General features: G+C 38.6%; 1 protein-coding gene across 7 annotated transcripts in view; it reads right to left on the reverse strand.

Annotated features, from left to right (window-relative positions):
- Window positions 1–1,600: 1,600 nt before the first annotated feature.
- Window positions 1,601–12,112, reverse strand: part of ush2a (Usher syndrome 2A (autosomal recessive, mild)) — a 213,748-nt gene continuing 203,236 nt past the window's right edge. For all 7 annotated transcript variants that reach the window (XM_005915042.3, XM_042214207.1, XM_042214198.1 and 4 more), the window contains 12 exons: window positions 9,670–9,876; window positions 9,476–9,568; window positions 8,790–8,935; window positions 8,457–8,575; window positions 8,169–8,267; window positions 7,890–8,066; window positions 7,445–7,528; window positions 7,092–7,233; window positions 6,837–6,924; window positions 5,971–6,036; window positions 4,698–4,898; window positions 1,601–4,298 (listed from right to left, as the gene is read on the reverse strand). In XM_005915042.3, coding sequence (XP_005915104.1) covers window positions 4,209–4,298; window positions 4,698–4,898; window positions 5,971–6,036; window positions 6,837–6,924; window positions 7,092–7,233; window positions 7,445–7,528; window positions 7,890–8,066; window positions 8,169–8,267; window positions 8,457–8,575; window positions 8,790–8,935; window positions 9,476–9,568; window positions 9,670–9,876 — 1,512 coding nt within the window. In that variant the 3' untranslated portion in view covers window positions 1,601–4,208. The remainder of the gene's footprint in view (window positions 4,299–4,697; window positions 4,899–5,970; window positions 6,037–6,836; window positions 6,925–7,091; window positions 7,234–7,444; window positions 7,529–7,889; window positions 8,067–8,168; window positions 8,268–8,456; window positions 8,576–8,789; window positions 8,936–9,475; window positions 9,569–9,669; window positions 9,877–12,112) is intronic.

Raw genomic sequence — 12,112 nt, forward strand, 5'->3', positions numbered from 1 at the left:
ACAAAATCCTGATGCGGATGCATTGATTTGTCTAATGGTGTGTTGATGTATACGCTGTTCATACAAACATAAGGCCTATATTAATATAATCATGCTATCGGACCTAACCTGCTAATGTTTATTTTCTATAGGAACATGGAGTTAAATGAGTATTTCTGCACATAGTTATTTGTTTATCTTCTGCAGTGTCTCTTATCTGTTGCTCCTTAACCTCCCCTGGCTATGTTTACATTATATGGCAGCCAGATGCTAATGAGCTCAAAGAAATACATATCTGTTTATTTAAAAAGGCCTGTGCATTCTTGTTTTCTACATTGTGTATGCATTACGCGATATTATTTACCACTGCATTGAGTAATGATCGAATATTAACTTGCTATAGAGTCACATTGTTCGTGCAATTGAAACTACCACTGTGTTCACTAAAACGTCTGATTATACTCAGCATGTTTCGCTTCTTTCTTAAAATTACAGATTTTTTTTCATTTTTATAAGTTCACATTGTTATTCTTAAAAAATATTCAACTATTTACATAATTTACATTTATATTTAGATAGAAACATACCTTTTTATTCCAATTTACTTTATTTATCAGTGCATACGAATCATGTTTCATCGGTCTTGAACCATTTCAGTCGAGATTTCTGGGCAGATATCATCAAAGCGATATCAGGATTAATCTTATAACAAATGCTGTTTGGGTGTTTTTTAGGATTTGATATTCCTAAATGTACAAAAATTATGAGATCCTTGAAAGGAAAGTGAATTTCTGATAGTTTTACCACTTAAAATTTTGACACTATTTTTTTTAATACTATACATCGTAAGTCAGTCATGTCTGGGTAAGGTTTGCATGGATAACTAAGAGTGCGCAATTGTTGTTTTGTCTGAGTGTCACAAAGGTGTGTATGTGTGTCTCCCCAGCGCGCTCATTTCACTAACCTTCCCGTTCAGACAGTCTCCTCTCTGCGATGGCGTCTGTCGTCATTGTGATTTATGAGTTTAATAAAACCCTGAGTGCGTGTGTGTGTGTGTGTGTGTGTGTGTGTAGCTCAGGGCCATACTGTCCCTTACAATCACTCCACAAGCTCTCTTTTCACAGCCTCTCCCCCCTACTCTGTGGCTGACAATAGCTGTGAATGTGGCTGTGAATGTTTTAGAAGTGCCCTTGTCAGATTGGTGTCCTTGAGCGAGGGCATGCTTGTTACTGCCACTTTGTTAATTTCAAACTTGCCTTGATGTCCCCTCAAGGGACGCAGGAGCAAAACTAAATTACTGCTGCATAGTTTTGATGGAGACACCGGCCCTGTGTGTATTTGTGCTTGTGTTTTTGACTCTGTGTGTGTGGTAACTGAGTCCCTGTGCAGCTGGTGGCACAATTCTGTGTTATACTAACTCAGCAGAAAAGAGGATTCCTAAATCTACATTTCAGCTAGATCACCATGGAGCCCCTTTTAATAGAGTGACTTCATTCATTATGTAACATCCAGTAGCATTTAACCATTGTTAATACTGTGTGTAAACAGCAACTGAGGCACATTTAAAGTGCTACATACATTTTAAGGATTATTTCTAAGCAAGCTATTTTGCTTTTTGGAACTGTATTTCTACATTATTTTATTAATATTTAAACCTCATTAGCTTGAAGATTAATCTGGTACATTTGTGGATCTTTTAAATGCTACAAGAGGTCTGATTCTTTAAAAATTTGGTTCATAATTTGCTTGACACAAGAATACTGCATTTATTTATGGTAAAAAAAAAAACCTTAAAGAAAATGAGAGGCAAGAACACTAGAAGAATATTGTTTAGATAGTCAAATTTATCATTTACCAGATAAAAACACAACCACAGACAAATGAATCCTCTATAAATAAGACTTTTGTAAATACAACAATCATAAATAATACTGTCATCATGTAAAAAAAGAAGAAAAATAATTTTGTAATAATACAATAGGCTTCAATATTGTACACAAAACATCAAACTCATCAATATTACACAGAAAGCCAACACCTCTTATTAATAAATACTGTCTCTATGTTCAATCTAATATAAGCGATGTTTCATTTCTGCATTAAAAAAAACCCAACTGAACAATTAAATTGCCACTTTTATTTTGATCTTCTTAATAGCAGGATGAAAATTACCAAAAGCCACAAATAACACAGAATCCAGACGAATGCACTTTAAAACCCAAAAGTGTATCTTGACTTACAGCTAAGAAAGACTTGACTACATTACTGCCACTTCCTCAAAACTGAAATTGCACTGAACGGCACACACACAACTGACCGAATTTCAGACTGAGCTTTCAAGTTCACATAATCGCAACAATCAGACGGCACATCTGTGATTCCCAGCCACATTCAACACATTAAAAAAAAAAAAAACAGTTGGCATTTTTTTTTTATAATAAAACTACATCAAGCCCATGTTTCTCATTACAACTACAGCTCCTATACTGGGAAAGCTTACTAGGCATAATTACTGGTTGACGAAGAATAGACTCAGATTAATTAACATTCATTTCTATGGTGGTCTCAGGTGGTAAACCTGCTAAAGTAAATCTGCACTTTTCAAAAACGACTAAACCTCTAACAGTTGGCAAACAGTGTATCATAATACAATCAGAACAGTCCTTTAAGGGCTCTTCTGGACCGTAATATAAGCACGGTCTGATACTACACACTGGATAACAATCACGAACAGACTCGGAATAATGACCGATTTTATGTCACTGCTGACTGTGTCCACATGTGAACTGTATTCAAGTCATACACAAAGTGGGCTAAAATTATACTTATTATACTTGTATTATACTTCTATTATATTCTCTTTCCCACATTATGTTTGGTTCTGTACAACTCTGAACCTGAAATTTGTCAAAATATTAATATATATTACTTATATCCACTCACTGGCTGCTTCATTAGGTACACCTTACGAGTAATGAGTGAAACCCTCTTTTGCTTTTAGAACTACATTAACTCTTCATGGCATAGATTCAACAAGGTGCTGGAATCATTCCTAAGAGATTTTGGTCCATATTGACATGATAGCAAAACACAATGTTGTTGCACAGCCTTGATGTGCAGCAGACAATTTTTTACCACATCCCAAAGATGATCTACTGGACTGAGATCAGTGACTGTGGAGGCCATTTGAGTACAGTGAACTCCCTCTGATGTTCAAGAAAACAGTTTGAAATGATTTGAGCTTTGTGACTTGCTGAGTCAGCAACAATACTCAGGTAGGCTGTCATTTACGTTATGCTAAATTGGTAAACGGGCCCAGAAAATATCCCAAGAAAATAGGTGTCAAGAAAATTCCCCCCACATTATTACACCAGCACCACCTGCAGTCTGAACCACTGTTACAATGCAGGATGGATCTATACTTTAATGTTATTTACACTTAATTCTCACCCTACCATTGCAACAGGAATCCAAACTCTTCAGATCAGGCAACACTTGCCAATCTTCAATTAACCAACTGTGATGAGTAGCCTCAGTTTCCTATTCTTAGCTGACAGGAGAGGCACCAGAGATGTTCAGAGATGATGAGAGATGTTCTTCTACATACACTGACTGTAATGAGAAGTTATTTGAGTATCTCTCGTCTTCCTATCAGTTCAAAACAGCCTGGCCATTCTCCTCTGATCTCTACGATCAACAAGGAATTTTTGCCCAGACAACTGACACTGGTCTGAAAAACAGAAAATATAAATTTTTCACAGTTTTTCACTCTTTTTTTTTTTTTAGACCATTCTCTGGAAACCCTAAAGATGATTTTGTGAAAAAAATCCAAGTAAATCAGCAGTTTTTGCAACACTCAGACCAGCTGGTCTGGCACTAACAACCATTCATTCTCACCTAAATCCCCTTTCTTCCACATTCTGATGCCAGTTTGAACTTCAGCAGCTCATCTTGTCTGTGTCTATGTGTCTAAATGCATTGACTGCTGCCATATGATTGCCTGATTAAATATTTAGTGAGTTAATGAGAAGTTGAAAAGGTATACCTAATGAAGTGACAGAAAGTTTATGATGATGCTTTAATTAATACCTCATAACACGTGTTGTTTAACTTATAGCTTAAATTGAGTAGACCGTATTTAGCACCGCCTGTGCAAATAGCATGTAACAGTGTTTTACTAGTTTGTTTTACAACTAGGTCTGAATGGCAACTGTGAAACCTGACAGGTCTTAAAGATGAGTGTCAGTGAACATGGTGTGCTCCTTTTTCACAGAACTTAAGGCCTTGATGGCATCCACAAGCTCATCTTCCTCCACATACTGAAAAAAAAACACACAAGATCGCAAAATTTAGGTCTGAATCAAAGAAGAGGGGAAAACAATCAGAGAAACAATAAAGTAAGCATGAAAACAGCAATTTTCAGCTGCCCATATTTCTGTTTTCTGGTACAATTTCACTGATTCTGCATCCATCTAGGAATTGAGCAAGTCAAACCCACAATCCCAAAGCAACTTTATTAAAGTCTTATCATATATTTTCTAGGTAATGATACTAATGAAAACTTTAAACACATAATATTGTAAATTCTTATGACTTTATAGTAAAAGAGGAGGAGGCTGGTGAATAATTAGCATAAAATGTTTGTACTGTCATCACTACTCTCTTCTGTACTTGTAGTTAACAAATGAAATTCATAATAAACATAACTCCATACTCACCAGTCCAGAATCGTGTGCCAGTGGGTTGTCCCAGCTTCCTTCCTCCATCATCATTGACTTCCTGTCAATTAGCTGACTTACACTGCGGTGCAAGGAATGCTGGGAGTAGGCCTGGCTGAGGTCTGCTTGGCTGGGAACCCGCAGGACAGAGATGGGGCTGAACTGTGAGTTGCTGCTCACTATCTTTGTGTCTGTCAGACCCTGAGGAGTAGAGTTTTATTCAGAGGCTGATTTGGGGGTTTAAAGCCTTTTATACAAATCACATACTTAGAGAACACTTCTAGATCTAATATTCAATGGTATGGATTTCTTTTTGATTAGGAGCCACATCAGCAAAAACAAGGAGTGAAATTAAGTCAGCTGAATATGTTTATTGTGGGAGGAATAAACACATGGGAGTTTGTTGGTATTACACCATATAGCCAAAAATATTGTGCCAGACCTCTTAATTTTTGAATTAGGTTGCTTTCAGTCCCATTTTCAGAAGTGTATAAAATCAGGCACCTAACCTTGCAATCTGCCTTTATAAAGATTTTTGAGATAATTTGTTATTCTAAGAGTTTTCTCAATTTCAGCATCTTACTGTAACAGGATGCCACCATTGCAACAAGTCAGTTTGTGAAATGTCTTCCCTCTTAGACATTAGAAGCTGTCAGCGCTATTATTGCAGTGGAAGTGTTAAAGAACTGGAGCAACTCAGTGATAGAGTACGCAAAGTTCCCCACCTCCTCTGGCATTAACATCAGCAGAAAGAATTGGCATAAGCTTCATGGCATGGGTGGGTTTCCATGGCTGAATAATTGCCGTAAGTGTAATTTTGCTGGAGCCATAAAACCCTTAAGAGACACTATGACACAATATTCAGTTGCTGATTTACCTTCTTTGCTGAAATTTTTTTTTCAATGATCATTGTATTCATTACATGTAAGAAAGTCAACATTGTACTGAGGACAGACGAAGAGACCTTCACACACCACAACAAGCCAACCACTGTCATATGACAGTGTGTAACATGCACGCACGCACACGCACGCACGCACACACACACACACACACACACACACACACACACAAAGCATGCTTACACAAGCAAGGCGGACGTACGCAAACAGGCATCCCTTTTAAATCAAGCATCCCATACCTCAGTGTACACAGTGTAGCTTTTAAGTATAACGCTGCTGATCTCAACACAGTCTGCTACAGTGTCAAACTGCAGGGGGACAGTAAGATAAACATTTAAGGCTTTGAGAGCAAGAACAGAAAATAATCTTACTGTGGGAAGATCAGGGAGGAGCACAGAGCCGGAGTGATGCTTAGAGCACAGCTCAGGACAGGGTCTCTGAGAGGGAGATACATAGAGAGACAGTGGGAGGCAGGGAAACAGAGCGTATACGCAGAGAAGTGCAGAAAGAAGTGGAAGCAGAGAAGATAAATATCAAAAATTAAAGGAAGAAAGGTTGACAGAGAATGGAGAAAGAAATTAAAGTATTATGATGGAAAACATTAAGGTGTAAAAAATAATTACAACGAATAACCAAAATAACAGAGCAGTGGATAAAAATTGTTAGTCGTCTTTATGAAACAGATGTTGTTTGGATCTAAAGTCACAACCAATGAAACGTGAGTTGCATGTATGTAAAAAAAGAAACCCAAAACCATTTTCAGAGTGGTCAGCACTTTTACTTTTAAAAGTGCAATTATACGGTATTGTGCTTATCTGTTCTTTGTTGTCTGTATTTCTTTACAAAATGTGCATGTTGATGGATGAATCACCTACTGTGGACCAAATTTACCGGTATACAGGCATGTTTGTTAGTCATTCAAATTTAGCTGTGAGAGTCTGTGGTTCTATTTCTTTGCTGGCCCTGTGATCCACTGGTGACCTGTTCAGGTGAGGACCCCGCCTCTTGCCCTGTGACAACTGGGATACACTCCAGACCCAGATAACCATAAGTTGGATAACCTGTTAAGAAACTGAATTTATAGTTCCTGGGTTTTTAACCCTTTTAACCTATTTTTTTTTTAAATCTTTCATTTACTTCTTTGCTTTTTCCTCTTACGTATTCCAAACTTTAGGTCATTTTTTCTTTCTCAATTGCGTTTTATGTTTTTGTGCTGCATCTTCTGTCCTTTTCTCACCATGTAAGTCTCTCCCCCAGCTTTTCTTGTCTTCTGAAGCATAACCAGCGGAGGGCGCTCTCTGGCTGATGGATTCTTCCTCAAGGCTCTGTAAGGGAGTTTCAGAAAATACATTCTGTTTGCAGGAAGCGTGCTGTGTTTTATTTGCACAAGTTATGCTAACTTGTACATTTTAGTGCACTTTGAATTTCACAAGAGAGAAGAATAAATTCTGTGCTATGGCTGCCCTAAACCTTTTACAAGAATCACATTTACCTTTGTAGCACTAAGCCCAGCAGTATGGCTAGCAAAAATAGACCCAGTAGGGCTAACAGCAGGATGAACCACAGTTCAGAGTAGACTGGCGTGGCTGACATGCTCACACCCTGTTTACCACTGTCTACAGGGTCAAGAGGAGCTGCACAAAGAAAACAACATGAATAAGTTATTAATAAATTAGCTTTCTAGATTTATTTGTATTTTTAATATATATATTTTCTTCACAACATCAGAATCTGAGAGACAACAAGATTCTGAATCATTGAAGAATGTGTGTGTGTGTGTGTGTGTGTGTGTGTGTGTGTGTGTGTGTGTGTGTGTGTGTGCGCGCGCGCGCATGTGTGTGTTACCAAGGCCTGTGGCTGGGCTATATCTGATGGTGGGAGTGCTGGCACTGCCACTGTTTGTGGTACAAGTCACCTGAAATGACAGAGCTTAGAGGAACAGAGAGGGAAAGACAGAAAAGAAAACAACTCTGGGTTACAATAAAATAAGCATGTATAGATGATGGTAACCAGGCTCTCTGTCCCCTGCAGGGCTAATTACAATATGCAACTCAAATAAAATCAGAGTGGGTGAGAAACATTCATACAAAGGACCAAACTGAAACAGAAAGAGATTTAAAATTGAAGCTTATTCAGTTCTCAAAGCTTTTTCAGCATACCTACTCTAATCAAAAAGCTGTTCATTCTGTATTCAAATTTTTTTTTACAAGATTTATAGTTTACTGCTTGCTTTAGTTCTTTTTTCTCTAAGTGCACATGTTGTGTTATGTATGCTGTATGTTGCTCTTACTTTTCTGTGAGATGCGTGGAACATGGAGATAGCTGTAGAAGCCAGTATAGATCCTCAGCTGGCTCTCAGTCACACTGTACTCCTTCAGGTATCCGTTCAGGGAGAAAGACCCAGTCCAGTCCAGCCAAATAACAGTCAGGTTACTGTCTACTGAGAAGGGGGATACATACTGGGGGGCTGAAGGGAGAAAGAATGATGGTAAGAGAAAATCTGAATGTAGCTTTTATCATTCTTAAAACTAGATATTACTGACTGCTTAAGCAGTAATAAATGTGTTACCTTCACTGAGAGTGTGGACAGTAGTCCAGTTGGAGGCAGTGCTGCCCATGTTATTAAAGCAGGCAGCTCTGAGCTCATATGTGGAGTACGGCTCGAGACCTGCGCAGTTTGTTAGTCACAGAAAACTCATAAAGCAGAAAAACGTTTCAAAACAGTTATCCCAGCATAATCAAGACTTACAGAATAAAAACTATTATTTTAAATCACCTAACATTGATTTTACGATTCTTTCTTACTGTATGTGTTACTTTTCAGTGGCACTGGTGCATGATATTTCTTTATATTCACCTGTAACATTGTAGCTCCGCTTTTTACCAAAAAAACTGATTTCTGTTGGTCCTTCAATACAAGGTAGGGGTATAGGCTGGGAGGGCTGAGGGCAAGGCGATCTGAGGTGAAGCTCACAGCTGGGTACAAAGAGTAAAGGAGTGTAAGTGAAAGCAAGATGATAGGGTTTCTTTCTTTTAGTTTGTATGTGCACTTTTCAAATAAGTAAGGAAGTACAGGTTTATTTAAGTCAAATCCATTTGGTTAATTTTTATTTATATAGTGCTACATCACAACTTCAGTTGCCTCACGCCACTTTTCAAGAACAAAATGTAATTCAAGATTTCGTCCTACCTTTCGATGAGTCCATTGGGCGACAAAGGCTCATCCCATTCCATCTGAAGAGAGCGGGAGGTCACGGTGACAAGGCGAGGAGGAGGCTGGTGGGCTGGGGCAGCAGCAAGAGTGTGGAGCTCACTCAGCGGACCACGGCTACAGCACTGATGATGGTTCACAAAGAAGAGATTTTAAAAGTGTTAAAAAATATGGCCTCACTTGCAACTACAATACTCGGGAATGACTTGCAATCAGCAAAAGAGATGTAAGTATTTGAATCTGTATTTGAAATTTGACCAATAGGTGAGGTAATCATAAATATTTCCCATCCATTTTCTTCCAGTTGTCTAAATCAGATTGGCAACAGGGCCTTGTACCTATCCCAGCTGTCACAGGGCAAGAGGCAGGGTACACCCTGGACAGGTCGCCAATCTGTTGCAGGGCTAACACAATGAGACAGACAAACACTCAAGCCTACACCCAATTTAGAATCCCTTATTAACCAAACCCCAAGCATGTCTTTGGTCTGCAGCTGAAGCTGAAGGACCTGAAGATAACCCACACAGACCGAGAGAGAACATCCAAACTCTGCACAGACTATCAACAAAGATACCACATATTACCAGATAGTATTCAACTTTAATGACCGAGTATAGTTGTATAGACCCTGAGTATAATGCCTAACCTACATTTAGTATTATTACCTGATAGCAAGTACAGGCCTCCACTCCTACCCAGTACTGGGTATAGGGACGTAAATCGTGGAGTGTCTGCGGATGCGATGTACCCTCTGAGAGCTACAGGGAGAGGACAGAGAGGGGTAAAATGTGTTTAAGTTAACATAACAAGGACAAGTTATTATTAAGTGTATTACTGAATATAGTAGAAGACTCTTTACCAGAGTGTGGTTGTTGTGGTCCAGTGAGAACACTCTGTAAAGACTAATAATCCCATTGGGTTGGGCAGGAGCGTGGATGTCCACTACAGCTGACGTTGCTGAAACGTGCAGAAAAATAGGGGGTCCTACACCCTGAGGTGGGGCAGGCCCTGTTCTTCCACTCACCCATGGACTGGCTGAATGACCAGCTGAATTAACTGCCCACACCTGTCAGATAAGACCGCACATTTATCAGTTATGTGGTAACTTTTCAGTTTGCACATTATGCAAGCACAAGTCAATAACTGATGTATAAAAGCAAATGAGAACATGTGATACAGACTATGTACCCCAAACATTAGGATTTCAGATGCATTTTATGAACTCTTCATGATGAAGACGACTTTTCTTAATTACCCAGTATTCGCCAGACCAACAGAAAGTTATGCATCAATTCACTGGACCATCCATCAAAACTACCATCAGCAGTCAGAGCAAAACCTTTTCGCCATGCAACTCACCACTAACATATCTGCATGACAATTACTTTTCACCTTCATCAAGGAGTCACACACACACACACACACACACACACACACACACACACACACACACACACACACACACACACACACACCATAGGGTAATCTTATTTGTGTGGTTGTTTTGGGTATAATTAGAAGGTGTACACAGCACAGGGTCAGGCAGGGTGGAGATTTGCATGTGTAAGTCATCTGTAGCCTGTCAGAAGTAGTGCAGAAGGCAGATGGATGGGTCTGAGCTTTAGTGTTGAAAGTGTGTGTCTGTGCGTGTGGGTTTTTTGTTTGTGGGTATGATTGCAAGATTTCTGCGTGCATGCATGTGCATGCAGGGGTGTTACGAGTTGAATTAACCTCAATAATAGTCAATTAGGCCGTGATCAATCAGACTGATTGATCTAAGTGACAGCACAGATGGACCAAGATGGAGAGAGGAAGGAAGAATGGAGGATGGAGCGACTGGGGATCGGGGGGGAAGGAAGATAGGATGAAAGGTGGGCAAGATGCAGGGTAGCAAACAGAGGAATCAGGAGAAATTTAAACTTGGTGTCCTTTTGTATATAGATACAGATATGTTTAGTTCTACAGATAAGATTATGTTTAGATTGTAGTTATTTCCCACGACACACAATATATGTTAGAGCAAACTTCTGGGCTTTCATCACCTGCTCTGCTAACAGATTTCTCAAGAATATCAAAACTTTTCATGTGAAATTAACACTTTACTGATAGTGTTTTCAGACTGGCAGCTGCTCTCCTCTTGCAATTAAACTGCATGTTTTTAGATAAAACATGGTTATTATAAGTGACACAAAAGGTGTAGCTCAGTGGTTATATTTCTGAATCAACAAACTCATTAGAAAATGCAGCCATATGTAAACTTCATTTTCAAAAAACATATTTAGATATATGTTCTCCGAATTTGAAAACAATACACTAAATATGTAGAAAAATGCAATGAAAGTCCAAATATCTTTTAAAAAGATAGAAACACACTAGTAGATCATGTTTATTTAGGTTATTGACATCATACTGATACTTTATGTGTTTATGTGTTACAAATCCTTTGATACTGATGAAAAAAGAGAAACTGCTGGAGAACTGAAAGATAAAGAAACTTTAATTGGATAAATGTTGCATATACAAATCCTAAAGCATATATGTATGTATCTATATATGTAAATATGAATGGTTCCTAAGTATTATTACTGTAAATGAACAAATGTATGTGCTGTTGTAAAATTTTAGTAGCGTACAGAGGGGAACTGAGAAGTAATTAGCTCTCTACTGTACATTAATTATGGCCTTGATTGCATGTTCTCCTGCAACGGTGTTACCTGTGGCCAGTCACATTTACTCTTACTGTTATAAAAATTTGGATTTGGAACAAAGAAAGCACACTTAAACAGGCTGAAAAAAGAGCAATAGCATCAGCTAAATGGATTTTCTTAGCAGCATTTTTAGATCCTGCGCAGGAACTGTCACATGACTTGTTGCTTGAGATGGTATAAATCAAATTTGCTACTGCTGCCATAAGAAATTATGAACTGCAGCAATAAAATACTTCTACCCAGCAACAACCATCTTTTCCCTACCCTGGTAGCAACACAGTGTACGCTTCAATGAGATGCATGGTTTTTGTGGTTTGATTAAAAAGTTTGTGCCACATAGACAGAATGGAGGAAAAAGTTCACAGCTAAAGTCAGCCCAGATCACCTTGCACTTGATCCACTGCTAAAAGACAGAACTAATCTCCTTGTCCCTATATCATCTACAGACTTTTTACTGCTTCCTCTCCTCTCTTGTCCTCCCCTCGTCCATTGGGCCATGATTTGGTTTATTACACAAAAAATAAAAATATACCCTGTTAGTTTCCGTGGCAGCAAATGAGCCACCATGGCAACAAACGACTTCAGGAAACTTCC

Source organism: Haplochromis burtoni, unplaced genomic scaffold (genome assembly GCF_018398535.1).
Source record: "Haplochromis burtoni strain Fernald_Lab_line unplaced genomic scaffold, NCSU_Asbu1 Contig_11, whole genome shotgun sequence".
Lineage (NCBI taxonomy): Eukaryota > Metazoa > Chordata > Actinopteri > Cichliformes > Cichlidae > Haplochromis > Haplochromis burtoni.